Source organism: Temnothorax americanus, unplaced genomic scaffold, assembly GCF_048541705.1.
Source record: "Temnothorax americanus isolate GAGA-0224 unplaced genomic scaffold, ASM4854170v1 Scaffold36, whole genome shotgun sequence".
NCBI classification, from domain to species: Eukaryota; Metazoa; Arthropoda; class Insecta; order Hymenoptera; family Formicidae; genus Temnothorax; species Temnothorax americanus.
The window spans coordinates 1,068,646-1,089,218 of record NW_027509505.1 but is presented as its reverse complement, the minus strand read 5'-3'; the positions used below and the strand labels follow the sequence as shown (position 1 = coordinate 1,089,218).

The 20,573-nt window shown below is 41.6% G+C and overlaps 4 protein-coding genes across 10 annotated transcripts; 1 reads left to right on the top strand and 3 right to left on the bottom strand.

The window, feature by feature from the left end:
• The first annotated feature begins 782 nt into the window (after window positions 1-782).
• Window positions 783-12,616, top strand: Lpcat (lysophosphatidylcholine acyltransferase). Of its 6 annotated transcripts, none has more exons than XM_077414398.1 (12): window positions 1,494-1,760; window positions 1,860-2,168; window positions 4,633-4,778; window positions 7,407-7,621; window positions 8,637-8,749; window positions 9,262-9,416; window positions 9,514-9,651; window positions 9,734-9,859; window positions 9,955-10,099; window positions 10,187-10,285; window positions 10,373-10,517; window positions 10,849-12,616. In XM_077414398.1, exons 2-12 carry the CDS (start codon window positions 1,974-1,976, stop codon window positions 10,932-10,934), a joined length of 1,563 nt encoding a protein of 520 aa, XP_077270524.1. In that variant the 5' UTR covers window positions 1,494-1,760; window positions 1,860-1,973; the 3' UTR covers window positions 10,935-12,616. The 6 variants fall into 6 exon arrangements, with proteins under 6 accessions (XP_077270526.1, XP_077270525.1, XP_077270524.1 ...); XM_077414397.1 differs by lacking the exon at window positions 7,407-7,621 and adding an exon at window positions 6,204-6,421 and having other exon boundaries at window positions 1,502-1,760; XM_077414400.1 differs by lacking the exons at window positions 1,494-1,760; window positions 1,860-2,168 and adding an exon at window positions 783-1,436.
• LOC143901805 (uncharacterized) lies at window positions 12,611-15,662 on the bottom strand. 2 transcript variants are annotated; one of them, XM_077414381.1, is made up of 5 exons: window positions 15,337-15,662; window positions 14,888-14,998; window positions 14,440-14,670; window positions 14,062-14,316; window positions 12,611-13,902 (listed from the first exon to the last, which is right to left on the bottom strand). In XM_077414381.1, the coding sequence occupies exons 1-5, from the start codon at window positions 15,439-15,441 to the stop codon at window positions 12,670-12,672; spliced, it is 1,935 nt and encodes a 644-aa protein (XP_077270507.1). In that variant the 5' UTR covers window positions 15,442-15,662; the 3' UTR covers window positions 12,611-12,669. The 2 variants fall into 2 exon arrangements, with proteins under 2 accessions (XP_077270507.1, XP_077270506.1); XM_077414380.1 differs by having other exon boundaries at window positions 14,059-14,316; window positions 15,337-15,661.
• Window positions 15,629-17,103, bottom strand: LOC143901827 (uncharacterized). The gene is made up of 4 exons (XM_077414422.1): window positions 16,866-17,103; window positions 16,580-16,793; window positions 15,841-16,464; window positions 15,629-15,768 (listed from the first exon to the last, which is right to left on the bottom strand). Exons 1-3 carry the CDS (start codon window positions 16,977-16,979, stop codon window positions 15,932-15,934), a joined length of 861 nt encoding a protein of 286 aa, XP_077270548.1. The 5' UTR covers window positions 16,980-17,103; the 3' UTR covers window positions 15,629-15,768; window positions 15,841-15,931.
• Window positions 17,104-17,304: 201 nt separating this feature from the next.
• Window positions 17,305-20,252, bottom strand: LOC143901816 (uncharacterized). The gene is made up of 3 exons (XM_077414407.1): window positions 20,058-20,252; window positions 17,991-19,919; window positions 17,305-17,927 (listed from the first exon to the last, which is right to left on the bottom strand). The coding sequence occupies exons 2-3, from the start codon at window positions 18,855-18,857 to the stop codon at window positions 17,553-17,555; spliced, it is 1,242 nt and encodes a 413-aa protein (XP_077270533.1). The 5' UTR covers window positions 18,858-19,919; window positions 20,058-20,252; the 3' UTR covers window positions 17,305-17,552.
• Window positions 20,253-20,573: the final 321 nt, after the last annotated feature.

Sequence of the window (20,573 nt, the reverse complement as noted above, 5' to 3'; positions counted from 1 at the left end):
ATGAGTGACGACGCCGACGTCGCGCGAGAGATTGTTTCGAAAGTTAGGCTTAAAAAATTTTCAACGATAAGCGTCGAGCCTAATCTAATCTTTTCACATATACTTGGAACAAAATGTTCAACCAATATTATCCGTCGTTAATGTGATAACTATCAGCGCGATACGACGGCAAATTTGCAGCGAATACTGTGTGAGCAAGATTTACCGTTACGTAGCTCGACGTGCTTCTTTAAAAACACTTTTAAAAGGATAAATACTTAAAATGTATTCGAAGATAATCTGGTAGCTGGGTAGCTTCGAGACAAGTTCCGTTTCGCTTAATCGGCGATTAACACCTGTCGAGCAACACCTGCGGTGCTTAATCAATGTGGATAAATTATCTTTTTATGCGTGGTTTGACACAGAAAAAACGGAGTCGTTCTCCGTATACTTGGCAATTGACGCTCCGCGGAAAAACTTTCCGTCGAGGAAGGAGCGAAGCCTTCCCGGGGAAGAAAAGGTTTTGATCGTGCGCGCTGCTGACAGGGTAAGTCTCGCAAAATTTTAACTATTTCATTAATATTCGACGAACAAAATTAATAATAATAATAATATAGTTTCGTGGTGGATGTCGCAGATATTCTATAAAAGTACGGCATATGCCGTTCGGTTACAAAGGCGAGACTTGCATGGAACAACGAAAAACAGATTAACAGATGGAGCGATAGCCGAACGAATTCTCAAATTTCGTTTATCAGGACATTCGAGCAGAGCCGAAGCGTGTGCGGGAGGGAGGCCAGCCCATCACGTTTCCCAACGAACAGACGCGAGAGAAAGAAGATCAATTCGCGTCGCGGCGCGGGCGCAAGCTGAGAGCTCTCGACGACGGACCACGGTCTGACGACTGGTGACGGTCCTCGCGCAGCATCGGGGAATCGGGCAAGCGCTTAAATCGGGTCGTCGGCATCGCTCGTCGCCGACGGAGGCGGCGCTCGCGCTCGTTGGCGCGTAATCGGCGGGAGGAGGCGCCGCGCCGAGGCCGCCGAGCGCTCGAGGTGGCGCGTGGCGCGTGGCGCGTGTCCGGGTAGCGGCAGCGCAGTCTACCGTTGACCGTTAACCCTTTCACACGCGCGGAGGGGTGCGTGGTCGTCGTATACGAGATAAACGTGTCGCTTCCTATTGCTCGTGCTCTTTCTCTTCCCAGACGAGACTGACGAGAGGAAGGTCCGGACGTCGAGGGACGTTCGCGCGGACCCCATTCCCATCCCCATCCCCATCCCCGGGAGTCTCGGGCGAGTTTTCACGAGGCTTCCCTTTTCCGTTCCTCGACGATGAACGGAAACGCGAAGAACCAGCGGCCGGACGCCGATGACATCGACGGCGCCTCCCTCGGCGCCGACATTCTCAACCCCTTCGTGCATCGGCTCGAGCTCGGCTCGACCTACGAGAAGCTCAAGGTCAGTACCTCGCCGGAAACGGCTTCCTTCCCCGGGATCGATGCTCGTGCGATCGCGTTTTAGGGGATGCCGCATTGCCGCCACCGTCGCCGCTGGAGAAACGGGTGTGCTTCGATCGCGGTGCCGAGAAAGTGCGCGTGGGTGTTGGAATGGAATTGCTTTGCAGACGAGAGTCGCGTGACGAGTTTCAAACTCACGTCACGAAAACAATCGCTTGGAAAAATAGCCCGAAAAATAGAATTGTTAAGAAACCTACATTTCTAACATTTCTCTCTCTCTCTCCATCAGCGATTCGAGTATCGCTTACTTTCCCGTCCCGAAATTGTAAGCATAACGGCACGCATAATTCAGAATATTCAGATGTAACGATATATGTAATGATTAATCAACACCGCATTATATAACGACGCATTGCGGTTCCAGGCTGTGTCGAAATAAGAACGCAGGAGTAATACCTATACTATAAAGCGAAGGAAAACATTCGACGGGACGGCCGAGGAGATAGCGGGCCGGTTTTTCCTCCAAGTTGGTCGCGGCATGACTTTCACGCAGCGGGAATCGGCCAGGTCGTGCCGTCAACTTTGCGTCTATCACGTTCGATGGCTCCGTTCTTTTTTTCCCCGGACAAAGGAGATTTACGCCCGCTTGTTTGTCATCTCGCCCAACGGTCCACGACGCGAGGCGTGCGCCTCGTGCATTATTTCCGCCCCACTTTCCTCGGCACGTTGTCGCGTGAGTTTCCACGCGGAACGCGATATGAATGTTAGTCACGTGCGTTAACCGTGAACAAGGTCATTACGAGCTATCGCGGTATACGTTCACTTGGGTTAGATGCTCCGATGCCTGATAAATTGCAATTTGGAAAGCTTGACAGAGTATGCTGTATCCTTCCTCGTTTTATTGTCGAAACGTGTGTATTGCGCTTTCTCGGAATCAAATCCGCTCGCTTTGACACGTCGAAACGTGTCAATGGGGACATTTGCAGACCGCGGTTGTTTGTACACGCGCAGAGATCTCGCCTTCCTGTATATACGCAGATTTTGTTCGTATACAAACTTTTATATTTAAAGGTCTAAAGACCTATTGCAGAGCAGGATTGTTTACGATGAGAGAAACAGGAAGTGTTTCTCGCGCTCGTTAAACCCGTTTCCTCGTGTCCTAGTTCAGGTTTTGCGAAAAGCAGGACCCGTTGACGTTTTTTGCCGTCCACATATTTTGCGAGTCATTAAAATAGCAGCCTACGCTTTTCTAGCCGTTAAAACGTGATGCGAATGGTGCTCCATCCGTGGACCGATGCTTTCTCTTGTTAAAACACCAGTGAAGTCTTGAGCGCGTATAGAAAGCCCGCACATTCTAGATGTGGCGAGTGAATGAAGAACGGCAACATCGTTCTAACGGGACTCAAACGGGAAATATCGTTTCGAGAAATTGAGAAAATCAAATTGTATTACATTCTTTTAATTTATATCACATTCGCTCTCTTTTTTACTTTCTCCTTTTACTCCAGATGCATTTCGCTTTATAAACATGTTCTAAATGATTACAGCTTGTACACATTAATCTTGCACCTTAATGTTACACATTAATGTACGATTTTCTAGTACGTCTTTTGTTGCGAAACAGCGCAAAATGCGGCCCTTAATATTTACAGTTACATCCGCGGGACAACTTTCTATACGCAAAAATCAGCGCATGACGGACGCGTGGAAGGCTTCTTCGTTAATATTTGCGTGACGATTGCGTTATCGATTGGAGCAACTTGAATCGAGTGTTCCTATTGATCTTCGTTAAAAATTCCCCCCCGCAGACGTTTGTTTTGATATCTGTACGCGAAATTCGTCTTCAGTTTCTTCTGTGGTCGGTGTCCCAATTCTCGTTCACCTTTGCGGGAAAATTATGTCATTGCAATTGCATTCGCGACTCGATTTGGGTCAAGAACGATATTTATTTTTCTCATAACGTATAAATTTGATGGGCATTCCCGGTAGAGACTTACTTTTGTATCACCACACATCCGGCGCATCAGTCTCGAGTTGTCTTCGGTAAAATGAAGCGAGATGGGACGAAGAATGGCTAAAGCACGGCTGATGTGCACCTAACGGAACGGCGAAACCTAACGAACGGTACTCACATCCCATCTCCTTTCTGCTCTTTATTCTTTCTTTCTCTTCCTTTTTACCAGACGGAAAGCCGAAGCCTTCTGGTGAACGCCTCGTAACCTTGACCGCGTGAAACGGAAGATAAGTTAGTCCAAGAACCAATTACTTACTTACCTGCGTGTCCCATTTTACGATCCTGCGATACTGCTGCGAGGACATTCCGTCGATTTAAAATGAATTTTTAATGTCGCTCGAAATGAATTTCCTTAATGTGTTTTAAATATTGACGCCGCGCGTCTACATAGCATATTTATACGTAAACTAGAATATCTGTCTGTGTATGTTTCTTATTAATTCTTGAACGTTTTTTTCCGAACCAAATTTTGTATAGTTATATTCTCTAGACCCCTGCAGAAAATATAGGCTACCATAAAATCTGGATACTTTATTGCCCTCTTTTTTTTTCTCTTGACTGCGATAATTTAAGTTTAACGCATTATTATATAAGTATAAGCAATATAAGAAGCTTGCGAACCTATTCTGTAACGCTTAACGACAGTTTCGTTATATTTGCGTTGCGCGTTATACATGGTAAGAAAGCTGCGCAATGACAGTATAACGATAACGCTTTTTTACCATATATAATATATGCGCAAATATAACGATTCTCGTTAAGCGTTACAGAATAGGTTCAAAAGCTTCTTATATTGCTATCGTTAAGAAACTATCGTTACAGAATAGGCCCACTCTGGACACAACACGGGATAGTTTAAGTTAGTTTAAAATACGTGAATGCCTATATAATTTATTGGGCATTAACTGCCAAAGCAAAGACTTCCGAATTGATAAGTAAAAAAATCAAACTTGTTCCAACTGATTTTTCAATTTTACATTTGTGACAAACAATCGGAATATATGATACTAATTAAAATGCGCAGCTTCATTTTTATCGCGTCAAGTTATACCATTTTAATTTCAGAATATTGATATTGAATTTAAAATCTCTTAATTTCTTACTAAATTTAAAGTTAGCTTATAGATGTGGGAATTTAACCGATTTCTAAGAGAATTGACACAGTAATGTTTTGGTGTTTCAGACGATATTTCTAACAATTGCCCTTCTGCCGTTCAGGCTAGCCGCAATCACGACTTTGATGATTCTTGCGTGGCTATTGGCCTGCCTCGGTTTGCACGGATTGTCCGAAGAGGATCTTCGGCGAGCTCCTCTCAAGGGATGGAGACGGTATGTTTGAAGGAAACCAAGCGACGGAATATAATCGCGACGAGAAAAAGTGGTCCTTTTCCACACTTTTTTATTCCTTATTCTTCGAAAATCTTGTCTCTATCGTGCTATTCATATTAACACTACCTCGCGGGGTCGCTTTTTAATCTCTGTGTGGCTACGGTATAATCTTGCTTTATTAACAGACTAAACCTGTGTTACTTACATTTTCGGATATCAACGCTTAGAAATCTTTAAATCTAGACGTGACACACTTTTCGTGTGTATTTAAAAACATACTACTTCTCAAAAATATTATAGATTTAATAATGCTTATAGTTTTACAGTGAGCCTAGTAGATTCGAATTAAATGTACGATTTGGAGATCGTATCCCAAAGCAATACGATTATATCCAAAAAAACAAAGCGATACGGCAGTGGGCTTCGGCTGTCCATGAAAGAGAGAGAGAGGTCGAATATATAAAAAATGCATATCCCTCCATACGAGACAAGGTTGTCTCTTCACCTTTAACAAAGTCCTTGTCTGCGATTTTATAACTGTTATTAAAACATTTTCGTGCTTAATGAAACGTTTCGTTCGTATGATATATGTCCTCTTGTTCATTCAGTGACCCGCAACATCTTGCAACGTGGTTATTTCTAATTTATTAACATCGGTAAGATTGTGATATGTGTTTTCTAAATTTATAACTTAATAAATATCAATTAATTTCGAATGTAAATTTATTATGGAATAACCGAAGTATATGCATATTATTTAACAAAAGATTTTCTCTTCTTCTATAGTATATCATATATCTGAACGAAAAAACGGTAGTTAGTTGACAGTGAAGTTGCGGTACTACTTATTTATATCTCTTTTATAATTTAGTCATGCGTTACTGTCAAGGTCTTACGATAAGAAAAGTGTATGAGACGACCTTGTACCATAATGAAATATTATGGCGGGTTCAGCTGGAAGAAATATTTCTAAAGTACTTTTAAAAAGGTATTGCACATAGTGGGGGATTGCAAGTTCCTAAATTATTCATGAAACGGATACATGTTTAGATTTATACGATTAGTGTCACTTTCGAACTAGCTCTTATTTGAATAAGAGCATAAATTAATGCTGCATTATTAATTAAATCACGTAAAGACTGTAAAGAGTAAAAGAATTTCTAGAGAATGGTTTCTAAGCTCTATCATAATATTTTCAAGTATTTTCTAAATATTCCTGAAACTTGTCTAGATTTAAGGATTTTTGCGAGCTAAAAATACAAATCGTTTATCGAAATCATAAATCTCCATACGCTTCTCTAAATTCCGAGAAACGCTTATACGAGTCCCGCTAATCATTTTAGACTTCCTTACGAGAGTAGAAATCTAGAGAATTGCATCGGACGATGGTGCATGCGCATTGCAAATTAAACCACTTAAAAACAGAGACATGCGCGTCGTGATCTGCTGGATGATGCGGGCGTTATTTCTCTGCGGTGGATTTCATCACCTGAAGGTCAAGGGCCGAAAGGCGGAAACTAAGGACGCACCGGTGCTGGCTCTCGCCCCGCATTCCAGCTTCTTCGATGCACTTCCGGTCGTGTACCTCGGCGGGCCGAGCATCGTTGCCAAAGGGGAGAGTAGCCGTCTCCCTTTCTTTGGAAGTAGGTCGTCCACCATCGCATTGTCATGTGTTGGTGAATTAAACTGATTAATAAGAGAGAAGTCGCTATATTTTTTTTCAAATGAAGGCCGATTTAAAAATGAAGTAAATCACAGTAGTCGATCAACGTCGGCGAAACTGCGAGAGAAAACTGCTGATTTCAAGGTCAAATTGCAATATAATCAGTTTTAAATTAGATTCGCGACCTCTCTTCTTGTGGGAATGACCGATCTCCGCTTGATTTTACAAAATCGCTATCTAATCATTAATTTTATTGTACATTATATTCTACGCATATATGGTGGATGGAATTTATTTTTCAGCAACTAACTCTGACAGTTTTAACAATTGTTGCTAACGTGGTTTTTATATAATATATGTGTTTAATTTTATTTAACAGGTAACTTAATCGCGATTAAACCGAAAAGCACTAACTAAGGATTTTATTAAATTAATTGAATAACACTTGTTGACTCTCTGATGCATTACGAAGTATCCGTATTTATTAAATTTTAATTTACATTGCGCATAATGTTATTTAAAAGTTATCGATCAAGTTATAAATATGTAGAAATAAATTTGAACATCGATACACGTACTGCATTAGAGAGAGACGAAATGGAAGTGCGCAGGAGAGGCGCGTGTACATTGTATACAATTTAAATTCTGCGAAGCGCATTAACGATCATCGAAACTTGGGTTACCAATCGAACGCTTTCACCGTCTTCTCGTCCCTTTTCTTTCCGTCGTTCAATCGCATAGAAAGTTCATCGAACGTACTCGCTTGTAAACGCATTTCGCTCTTTCGCAGTATGATTCGAGTATCAGCCGATACACTCGGCTGTCGCGATATCCCGCGTTCTCTCCGTGATGATACTATCAAGTCGTAGACACGTCTTTCTCGGTACTACGATATTTAAATACTAGGCCGTTATCCAACGTTCGAGCAATTCCATTGCATATACCTTGTCGGTTGAAACCCGCAGAAAATTAGTACCATGGATATGTTTCGTGGGCCGACTCACTTACCAGGCCGGCGGGATGAAAATCGTGGTCCGAGGGAAACAGGCTTCCAGATCGGAAGCTCCGATTCTGGTCCTCGCGCCGCACTCGACCTTTATCGACGGCGGCATCGTTTACGTCACCGGATTCCCTTCGATCATCGTCAGACGAGAGTCGGGATTGAATCCGTTTATCGGAAGTAGGTGATACATTCCTGTTTCTTTTAATTTTTTTCTCTATTAGCTCCTGCATACATCTACGAATTTACTAATCGTTCGAAATATTCAAGATATTACTTATTACTGACATTGAGAATATACTTACTTGCGCGTGATTAGACTTGAGCCGAGTAAAATTATGTTAATATCAAGGTACGCATACTGAAGAAGTTAATGAAATCATCGAGGCCCGTGCTATAAATACGCATACTGAAAAAGTTAATGAAATCATCGAGACTCACGCTACGATACGTGAGATATTTTTAAATAAAAAATTAGGTCTCGAGCATCATCGGCATTGTTAGCAAACGTAAAAGTGGCCTGTAATGATTATTTCAAAATCGCCCGACGACAACGATAATTATTATGTCCAATGTGACACGTACGGTATTGTATATCGTATATTGTTTTACTGTCGCTTATAGATAAGATAACAATGTCAATTAAACATGCTCAACTGCCAATCTTCGTTACTTTATGAAGATCGAATGTCGACGATTTTTTGTTATCAAAAAAAATTAATTTCTGATATCCTATTAGAAGTAATAGTGTTATGTTTTATATTGATTAATGAATCCCATTCACCATTGTATAGCGAATGATTTTGGAGAAGGTAAGGAGAAGGTACACTTGTAAGAATTCAGAATTCTATTACCTAACACCCTGAGTTGCGGTTTAACGAAACAATGATCCGTTTGCTTATGCAAACTTGCAAAATAATCGGTCTCGATCTTCTGTAAGGATGGCGTAATGAGTTTCCGGTCTCGGGTGGTCATTGACTGATCGACTTTAAATAAGCAATCGCTCGTAACAAATCGCTCGTAAGACTTTCTTACAGGATGTATTACTTCAAAATAAATTCTTACGCAACGAAGCTAAAGATAATTGGCTCAATCAATCCGAATAATGTCAAGCGAGATGTAAAGCGTGATTATTAGTAAGTATTATGAAATCGACTATACTTTCCCGCACTTTTTTGATGTTTGATGTACCTAGAACTCATCAACTATACGCAGCCGGTCTACGTATGGAGGGAAGATCCGAATTCCCGCCAGAATACTATCAAGGAGATCATTGAGAGGACTACTTCCAAGGAGGATTGGCCACAGGTAAGCAGAATATTAAACTATTAGTGAAGTTTTATAGCGTACATACTGAATGTGTGAGCAGCGAGAGGAAGAGAGAGAATTTATAAATATACACATTGAATATATAAAAATAGAATTAACGCGCATGCCGGAGCACATTCCGATGTGGCCTGACGTTTACTAATGTACATTACGATCTCTTAAGATGTTCCGCGTATATATATTACAGCAGTTGGCGGACACTCCGAAAATTTATTGTAACTCGAGAAATAAAGTCTAAATAGGATTTATGCTCGAGTGACATTTTTTTCTCCGCTTAGTATTCGTCCCTTGAAGCATTGACATGATTATGAGTCACTCTGTGACAGAGTTTGTAAAGTTTATAGAACTGAGTTTATAAAGTTTGCGGAAGTTGTAACTTTTTATGATATTCTCAATAATTCATGGGTGCGAGATGCACGTAAGCTTGCAATCAAGCCGTAAATCGCTACCCTCGCGTCTGCTGGTGTAATTGACCCTACTATTCTCCACAGGTTATGATATTTCCCGAAGGAACTTGTACAAACCGGTCGTGCTTGATTACGTTCAAATCGGGTGCCTTTTATCCCGGTGTGCCGGTGCAACCTGTGTGCATCAGGTATCCCAACAAATTGGACACGGTAACGTGGACATGGGAAGGCCCTGGCGCGTAAGTATAGAGAACTATCTTCTTTCTTTTTATTTATTTTTATACATTCATTTTTTATCCGCTTTGTCTGTTATCTGTTGCCTTACATCCGTTGCAGATTGAAATTGCTATGGTTGACGTTAACGCAGTTAAACAGTAGTTGCGAGATAGAATTTCTACCTGTCTATAATCCGAGCGAGGCGGAAAAACTGGATCCCAAGCTGTACGCAAACAATGTACGACGTCTTATGGCAGAGTGAGTTTTTTTTTGTGTGCAACGGACCAGTAGTTCCGAAAGTGTATGGTTCCTTGGAAAGATAATTCTTTTGATTTTATAGAGCTTTGAAAATTCCCGTTTCGGATTACACATACGATGATTGCCGGATCATTAGAAAGGCCCATCAGCTACATCTTCCGCATGCGTCCAATATTGTAAAAAGCCATAAACTTCGGTACAAATTAGGGTAGGTAGCGAATAATAATATGACTATTACGTAATCTATGCATATTAAATCCCTATCAATTAATTAGGTTGTTAATAATTTTGATTCATGTATAGTTTAGTGGCATCAAAAACTGAAGAAGAACTCGTCCAGAAGAAGACGACGAACTTTGGCGATGTAAATCTGCAAGAGTTCGCGCAGATCCTTAGATTGGACGACAAGGATCCAACTACTCAACAGCTGTTTCGCATTCACGACAAGGTCCGCATACATATAATATAAAATATAAATAATGCATGCATAGATGATATAATTTAATAAAAAAAAAAAATTATGTATATTTTGCAGTACGGACAGGGAAAGATCGACCTTGAGGAATATATCTTCACCGTGTTGGCGACGGCGAACGCGTCTTCGGAACTAGACAAGGTCGAGATTGCATTCGACGTAAGTGCAAACTATTTAAGTATAAGTCTACTATATATACATATAATATGTAAACTTTTATTTTTACGCGATCATATTGTGCTATAGATATGCGGCTCGAAAACAGCGTTGTGTTTAACCCAGTCGGAACTCAGAAAAGCCTTGAGGTTATCGATACGCATGCAACCGGAGGAATCCGACAGTATCTTTCAGCTCGCCAAAAGTGACGAGAGCGCTTGCACAGTGACCTTTGGTAAACACATGATATCACAAGATTTATTTTCTTCCAACAATTAAGACTCTTGTTTCGCAGCCATATTGAATGTTAGAAGAGAGAATTATACATTTATTAATACGATAGAATAAAAGAAAAAATTTCTCTGTATATCTTATCATTTTATATTAGCAAATTCAAGTGATAATGTACGAAAAAACTGATTTATTTGCGATATATAGCGTAAGAAAAAAAAAATTACAATTTCTCGCTTCTGACATTTGTATAAACCGATATGGATAAGAAAACAGGCGTTTTAATATATCGCGAGGTGGGGAGTTTTTCTTTCAAGTCTATTTATTTCTTGCAGACGATGTTCTGACGCAACTGTCGAATCGAACGGAGTACACACATTTATTCGCCGCGAGTAACGAAAGCTCCAAGAAGGCCATTTGAAAGTGTCTTTTAGAGCTCGATGTTTCTTCTAGAGAACATCGAGGTAGACCTTTCCTTAGCCCTATCTGCTCCACTCCTGTATAAAACCGTATCCAAGGTGCTTCGAGGGTTTTTAAAGCAAAACTAATTTGTCGTCTACGGAAGTTGCAGTTGCATGTAAGCGGCAATTTAGACAGCTAGCTCACGTCTTTCCTATAATCTTGTAAATTAGAAGAAGTCGAGAATTTAGTAACTTAGAATTTTAGAAACTTAAAATTCTAAAATTCGAGCATTCTAAATGATCATAGATTGATAATTCGTGAGTAATTTAGCTATGAAGATCCTAGAATCCGTGGATATGAAAACTCAAAGATACGCGACGTATCCTAGACTCCGAAAATTTAAAGATTCGAGGATTCTACAATTTAGAGGTCGAAGATATCGAAACTTGGAAGATCGAGAGTTTTTGGAGAATGGAAAGCCTGGATCTGAAGAAGCAACCGTTTTAGCAATTGTACATTTAAGGATAAATTAGAATATGGAGATTCGAGGATCCTATGAGGCTTATTTCCAAGATCTACGATTGGCAAAATCCGAAAAAGGCAACCGATTCTTGCACTTTTTGATGTACAGTACATATTATATACAGTGATCCGGTCATTAAGCTTCTTGCTAACTCTAAGGGATCTGAGTATCCATGATGTAGGGCTTGGACGCGCATTTAGAGGAAAAGGAGGGCAGGTAATGACATAATTTATTTTTCGACCTTATGGTCCGACACTGCGATATTCGATGCACATGTACAGATATGCGATCATGCACGAAAATATACATATGCGCTAAATTGTGTACATACTTGTTGCACACCATGAATCGGCATGTATGTTAACACATACATACACATATGTATAAGAATAGACGAAGAGATTGTGCGAATCGATCGTGTATACCGTCTACGTATGCGCGCGCAAGTGCATTCATGTGTGTACGTCTGTACGTATGTATGTATATAGAAAGAAAATATGTGTATGTGTGTATAGTCAGATTACCCACTTTGTAATATCTGTATATGAACAAGATGGCCAAAGTTTAACAGCGCGCACTGTTAGCGGTCATTCTGAGTTAAAAACAGATATATTGAGTTATAGAACATTTTAATTTACTACCAACATATGTTGAAATAACAGTATTTATTGAACCGAAACTGTTGGTTGCTTTCAGTGCGTCGAATTATTCTACTGAGACAATAACTTTTAGCCAAAGAAACCGCTTATATTTCGTTAAATGGATATTATATAAACGCGCACGCGCGCAATTAACAATTAATGTTTAAAATAATCTTAAGTTTAATAATTTTTTTAATGATAAATGCAATTTGTTACCGTGATATGCATATTAGACTAACTGACAGTAGGTAGTACAAGTTTTTAGCACAAATTGAAAGCGAGTTAGACGAAACTCAATAACTTATACGGCGACGTGAAGAACAAATGCAGCGGTAGCGAGTAAAGTATCGGCAAATCCTACGCTAAGATGCAAAAATTTTTTAACGTACGATGACTTAGAGATATAAATTATTTAGGTCTCAAAGTTTTCACGACGTTTGGCAAACGTATTAACGTGCGTTTTCATGATCCCATATTTCCATCTATCCGGTTAAACAATCCACGATTAGACAAATAAAAAAATGCAAGCAGTATTTATATATTGACGCTTTATTAGCATGTAACTTGACTCAAGGTATACTTAAAGGATATTACAATCGTGTGACTTCGGAGTTATTGATAGCCCGTAGTTTTCCGTCGGAATGACTAGACCGTCTGTGTCTGACTTGGGTTGACTGACTGTGGGTCGATGGGACGTATCCCGCCGCCTCGTCGGCGCGTTTATGTTTGTCCAGCTGAACGAATCGTGAGCTAGGTCCACCGCCACCGCCGTCCAGACACTCGCAGCTCAGACTCGCCTGGTTGACGTCGCCTTGGTACGGCCCCGGTGGAATCAGCAAGCTTTCCGTCGACTTGGTCGGCTGAAAGTGTCGGCTGACTGTCGAACTTGTCACTGTAGAGTATACAGTGCTACCGCTGGCACCGCTGTTCTTTCGCTGTACGCTGATCGGCGTCTTTGATCTGCTGGTACCGCCACCGCCACTGCTGTGCGACCCCTTACCAGGACGTTCCGCGCTGTGGGTCTTGATGGTCACAGTATCCAGATAACCGTAACCGAAGCCGTATCCTCCGAAAGCTTTGGTAGTCAGATTATCCCAGGATTTAGGCTTAGCGTACTGAAGGCACGGCGGTGGTCGCTGGTGCACACTCGGGTCCCAGTACAGGGTGTCGGTGCTGAGGCTAGTCGAGCAGGAGGCGACGCTCTCGGCTGTCGTCGAGACGTCACTACTGGTAATTGAATGAAGACTATGACCGGATGTGCGAGGGCAACTGTGAGTGTTGGGTTGCTGCTGTGACTGTTGGTCTCGTTGTCCTTGAACGTGATGGTGCTGCATGTTGGCTTGTTGCTGCTGTTGCTGTTGCTGTTGTTGCTGCTGTTGCTGTTGATGGAGAGCCTGCTCGTTGCGGGCGCGCCGTTGTTTCTCGCGACGTCGACGACTAGGCACACAATTCGGGTCGCAACAGGGACTGGCGAGATCATAAGCATCTAGACTAACGCTGTCGGATTGCTCTCGGCGACGATTCGCGCTGGAGATGCAAGCGACGCAGAGATTGTTTTGAGGAGCCGAATGTAACGACGGTCCTTCACCAGCAACGGACGATTGCTGTTGTTGCTGCTGGCAGGACTGTTTGTGAGATTTGCTCTTCGCGGGTGTACCCATCATACCGTTTGTCTGGTGGTAACTGTGGCGCAAAGAGGTCACCGCAGATTCGCTCGACATCTTCGAGAGGAAGTGATGATGGTCGCTGCGAGAACGAGGTGGTCCGACTGTCACGAGGCAAGCGGCACTGCGTGGTATAAGACATGGTCGCCCATCCGCGAACTGAAAAATACGTCTGCGTTCAGATTTGAATCGCGCGAATGTAGAAATGATTATAAAATCTTATTGTAATTATATGACTGTATATTTGGAAATTTTACTGTGTGTGTGTAGTATCAATTTTTTTATTTTTATTACAGAAACATAAAGATCGGCTACCACGTTATAAAGAAGAAGATGCTCGGTGGAGGTTGCCGGCCGGCAGCATTGAATCGTGGAAGAGTTGAAGCTAGAAGAAGGCGATGGTTGATTGGGATTAGAGCCGATGCTATTAGGCGTTCTTTTGCGCGCTGGCAGTGAATGGGTCTTCCATCGTCCCATTAGAATAGACCGTTCTCTCTCGCACAGCCTCTCCAGTTCGCCCAGGCGAGATTGGAGAGCGCGTTGTAATTCGATATAACGCATATGTAATTCCACCTGGAATCATCTATACGTTTAGCCCACTAAAGTCCAATTTGTGTTGTCGTCAAATCAGAAAAGATTACGTTGAAAGTGCAAGATTATGAAAACTATCGACGACACAATCGGGTTTTCGCTTACCTTTCTGACGCAATCTTCGAAAGATACGACCATCCGCATTCTGGTATCACAGTTCTTGATGAAGTTGACTAGGGTCTTATGATCGGCTCTGTCCATCTCATGGCCGTTTATAGAGAGTATCACGTCACCCTCCCGCATACCGGCTTTGAATGCTGGTCCATCATATTCCACGTAATCCACGTAAGTTACCATCTCTATTTCCTGCTCCCTCTTGTAATGTATTCCGTAGCTCTGTCAAATCGATAAAAATCAAATTATTAGTAGTTTTAGACGCTTGAGACATATTTGTAAATAAAATACGCTTAATTTGTTTTCTTATGAGTTTTTAAAATTTTAGATTACGCGGATATTTTAATAGAATAGAACGAGCGGTCGTAGACCCCGTTGGAGAGATCGAGATATCACGTTTCTTATCTAATGTAGTAACAGAGTAACAAATCAGCATCACCTGTAACGTGAAACCGTACGTGCCACTCTTCTTCTCAACAATGATCGTCCGGCGACGTCTGTCTTCTTCAGCGCGTGCGACTCTATCGGACTTGGTTCTCTCGAGAACAGCCTGAAGAGAAAAAAAATGCTTATCGCTAAGTTTACAATTGCGTTTGAGTTTATTTTATGCAATTTTATACTAGATCTGATACATGAAAAGAATTATAGTAAGCGCCGTCATGCTTGACGACTGATGAAATTCCTGCGACTCTCTAAAATCTCTAAAAGCGACGACGAATAAGCGGAAGGACAGCGGATGTACAGGTAACAATTTTAAAATCAATGAACGTCTGATCAGGTCGACAATACGTCGGTACGAATAACGATGCCTCCATTTTCTTCTCGGTTTAATTGGATATACCGCGGGGCGCGGGAGAGTATAGGCAGAAGCAACTCGAGGATAATTACACATTCGACGACGCCGCTCCATTCCTCCTCGTCGCTGTTATCGACACCGGCTGCCCGTCGTTGCCCGGTGCCGGCGGTGCTTGTATTCTGCGGCGAGCTGTTCATGATCGTGCGAGGACGTCTGTGTCTGTGGTGAGCGCCCGGGTCCTTGCCGTTGCCGGGGTGCCATCAACACCACGGTCAGGCGCCTCCACCGAGGTCGACGAAGGGTTAACACGCGTCCCGACGCCGCACGACGCCGCGACGGCACGTCTCTGTCGCGGAGCGGTCGACTATCTCATACGTTCATCGCGCAGACGCAACAATATCGGCCAGCACCCTACAGCGAGATAAGGGGTTGGCGGGGATGAGAGCGGTGGTGTCGTCGACCGGGCCTCCCTTCCTCTCCTGTAGTAGCATCCCTCTGGTATCATCGCGACGCCCCCCGCAACGCTGGACAGGAATAAACGGAGATTTAAATATGCAGGAGCGGATGCTGGATGAGGATGGAAACGATACGGTTACCAATTGACTGAGAGCCTTCGCTATATCGAATATCTTGATTTCTGAATTTTTTATCTGTTAACTTTTAGAAACGTTCTGAGCTTTTCTCCACTCATGTTAAATATTTGATATTTGACCTGACGCAATTACAAGTCCGTTCTTCTTTAACGGCGCAGCCACATTTTCTAACAGCTTCCTTGCTCTTCGTGATATCCCGCACACCTCGACAACACGGTGCACATTTATCCTTCTTGATATCCTCTGGTTTTTTTCGCTGGCGTTCATTAGCGCTAACACAGCGGATCCTTGCAGCTTCTCCGCTGCCATCGCCATTCTTAGGAGAGCACACGCATTTTATCTGTCGTCTATCTGTAGCGGAAGCGACCCTCTTACATAGATACACAGGATTATCATTGACACCCTTGAAAAGATAGGGTTCCTTGTTGTGAGGAAGCTGAAATTGCGTGACAATCTTCTTGCCGAAACACGAGGCGCGAATGAAGACCGCGACTTCGCCTACGTGTTGCCCTGTCGCTGTGGTAATTTTAAAAGCGTTCTTCATCGTTTTGTACGGATTACTGCGCTGAGAGACGTGCATGCTCAGCAGGGAGTTCATGAGGTCGTGAAGTTGGATCTGGTGAGTGCCTACATCAAAGAATATATCTTTATAACATTTAGGTGAAATTCTAATCTCTCGATTAAAATTTGATAACAATGTTGAAGAAAAATAATAAAATAAAGCAGGCAAAAGTTCGCAGACCGATTAGCATCACGTCCGGCAAAACTCCTGGCGGTAGTTCCTTGTAAACGGACATTGTTATAGGGAAGTTGCACAATGGTTTCTCTAGGACATTGTCTGGAAGAGCAAATAAGCAGGACTTGCCCTTTTTGAAGACTTGCGATCCATTGTGGATACAGGCACAAGATTCTGTTGGTGTTTCTTGATAGATATTGATAGGCGGCAAGTTTAATATCTATAATGATTATTATAATAATATTAGCGAATTAATAAATGGATTAAAATAAGTACGGAGTTCAACTTTTACTTGAAACGAGACGCATGTTTTGGCCGGCAATATTTCATCAAAGATCGCTCGTATTGTAGGAATATTGACTGTATCAACTAATAATTCTATCAAAATCAGTTGTGCTCCTTCCATTAGTTTCTCTTTCCGTTATATATTTCTATGTAAATTAATTAAGAGATTGCGGTTAATGTAATATATATTTATATATTGCTTTATTTATTTTTATTTTATGTTTACTTATTTCTTTAATAAAAAATCAATAACTTCGTCATTAATAGATCATACTTTAATAATTTTTATTTACTTATTGTTTATATCACTTTAATTAATTTTGATTGTTATTGACGATAAAAAATTTTAGGTTGACAATTATACAAATTATACTGAAGTAAATTACGAATTTGAACTTAAAAGCTAAGTTCTCGATATTAAGAGAATGTAACGTCCGAAACAATTTATTTGACTTTGATTTACCTGATCTCGTATAATTCATCTATATAATTGATATTTCTTTTTATTATACGTACTGCAATATTTAGTACAAAGAAATGCGGTTTAATACAATTAAATAAATACATGTTTATTGCACAACAGTTGTATAAAAATCAAAAATTAAAAATAGGAAAAATATCGTAAAATAAATCAGAATGAATTAGACTTATTAGAACTTGACTCTCGGATAAAGAACTTGAATAATGAAGCGCGTCACTTTTTCTTCTTAATCTTTTTCTTATCCTTCAGCTTCAGCGGTTCTTCATCATGTCCTTCTGTCTGCACATCCCTGGTTTCATATCTAATCGGGGGCCTTCTTTCAGGTCCTTTCGGGGTCTTCATCTCTAGCTGAATGTCAGATTTCTCGCCAACGCCGACGAGACCTTTCTTACCGATTCTCAGAACAAAAATATCGTGGTCGGGATCAAATGGATCGCCTGATTTCGATGCGGCGGACTCCGCAGCAACCGTTACCGTAGGTTTCTTCTTGGCAATACCGTCACCGTTGTCAAAAAGACCGGATACCTTGAGGACTACCGGCTTGCCGCAAGGCAGAGACGGACTACACTGGACAGAGCCCTTTGATGGCTGAAAAATCAGAACTGAGTTTAGATGCCTAATCGAGAAATTATTTCTTTCTCAAGTACGTACTTTATCCTTTAATTTCCTTTCAATCATCCTATCGTCCTCTTTCTCTCTTATTTTCTCAACCCTCTCTTCGACAGCTGCTAATTTCCCACATGGTATACAAGGATACTTCTCTGGTATACACACGGGACAAATTATCGGGCTTTGAAGATCCTCGCTGGAATCCTTGAATATATCAATAGCGTGAGAGTCCACTTCGCGACACTTGTACAACAAGATCCGATCGGCCTCTCTAGCGCCGAAAACGAATGTCGAGGGATCCTGCGCGATCGGTGCGTCAAATTCCGTGACAATCATCTGTCCGAGGCCGGAGATTCTTACGAAGATGTCAAGATTTCCCGACAAGTTGCCATTGTAAGTCAAGGGCACTTGACCGTCAAATTCTTTGGATGTCGTGACACTATTTTTCCAGTCTTGCATCATTTCTATTCTCAAAGCCGCGTACTGACCGGACAAGTCCAGCTCGCCAGTACCTACTAGGACATCCGGCTTGATGGCATCCGGCATTTGCTTTTTCACCGTGATTTTTAGGATCATTTTTATCGTACGATTCACAGCCGCCTCGGAATCAATGGTGAATAGCACTGATTTCCCAACGTTGAAGATTTCGACTTCGTTAACGATGCCCACCTGCGGTTGAAAAAGAGGGTCCACCGGAGTCACCATTAGATCGTTCTCGTCCACGAAGTCGAGGAATCCAAAGTGAACGCTGGTAGGTACGAAAAACATCTGGTTCAGCTTGGCCAGGCGGTCGCCTGATGCCTGTTTCACGTACAACTCCAACAAGAGCAGATAGTGCTCTTTGCATATTCGCGCAGGGGCTTGCTCGTTGCTGTCATACACGTGCGTTTTGTTCTTTCCAGTTAACATGATTGATTACAATTTTTTTTAATGATACTACATAAACAGGTTACTCTTGTTAAATGATGGTTTATTTAATTGCGATTTGACAGCATGACGAATTTTTCCGTTAATTAAACAATCTGTGAAATTAAATAATACAATGCGTGGAATTTTACTGGATATAAATTTTAAACATCGAACATTTTTGGAAATGTTCGTGATCGAGAGATTGTCGGCAGTGCTGACAGCTGCGTTTGCCTAAGTTCAAGTTTCAAATATGTCTTTTAAGTCAAATGATCGATAGGGGAATGAACAAGAAAATAAGCACATTAATTTACGACACACATGCCGATCTAATTAACAATTTATTACCGCTTACCGCGCCAGATAATAGCCGTTCGCGACCTTAGAAGAATGATGCAACGCTAGTGAAGTTAGAAGTAAACTTTTTATGGGTTACGTTTGTATATTTTTAAAGCTCGAGTGTGTTTCTTCGTTTTGAAAAACTTCCACTTTTAATTAAAAAATTAGATTCCATTTAAATTCTTGGAAAACTGAAATCTTTACAGATTTTTAATTTCTGAGATTTTTAAATCCGATTTCTCAGAGATGTCTTGGATTTTAAACGCTGCCACATCTGCAGACCATGTCGTCTCCAATTACAAGTAATAAGATTGTTCTTAATAAAAATGTAGAACAGAATACGATAGAGTATATAACAATAGAGTTAATTGTAAGTTGTACGTGGCTTTTACGATACGGTAGCGAAACTGTCGCATGCTCTATTATCGTATTACCGGTATAATATCCCGGATATTTAATTTCAGACATAGTTGGCGTTCTCACGCAAAACCACCAATTTGTGGGTCACTTGACAGTCTTCGTCATACGATCGTTTATGCGCTCATCCGACTTTTTCGTGATCCTGTCTACGCTGTCTACCCGACCGATTGTTTGCACGATCAATGTTTGATTGGACGAAATTGCAGTCTCGCCATCGCCCTACTAAACGAGGACCAATTAATAGTTTAGACGGCTGTGAAGTTCAGCAGAGGTATACAGTTGGCCAAAAGATGCCTATCTCTCGACCTGAAATAATTGAAACGAGATCTCTTGGTCATATGAATTTCTGATAAGCTGGCTCAGTTACAAAACGTTCTATTATAATATGCGTATAAAATTTTCAAGCTTAATTTTCCATCGAATGTGTACTTAAGAATGCTATACCTTTGCATCTAGATAAAACGGTAAATATTAAGCGGATATCTTCAAGAAGAGCTGCATCTATTCGACACCACACGCTCCTTCGTTCCGGACGGTCCATATAAGTATACGGACGTTTATTACATTTCTGGGATGCGATAGCGAAGAATCGCGTATCCCACGCGCTCACGTTGCACGCATCGCACACGCGATAATGAATAACGCATGGCACACGTCGTAACGGATAGCCGCGCGTCACAGCGGCCGAGCGTCGTGACATCGGCTCGCCGAATTTCATCATGCGCTGGGAGCATTTGAATCGAGGAGACTAGGAGTCAGCAGGCCACGTGCAGGCCAGACTTATTGTTAGACGCCTTCGCGCGCCCCCCATTTCTGGCGCGTCACACGATACGGATTTAGGTGAGGGACGATGTGGAAGCTGCAAGTTCACATTTTTTTTTTTTTATTCAAATCTCGTTTAGTTAGGTTCCAGGATATTCAATGAGATATCTTCGCTCTTGTTGACGATGAAATGAAGCG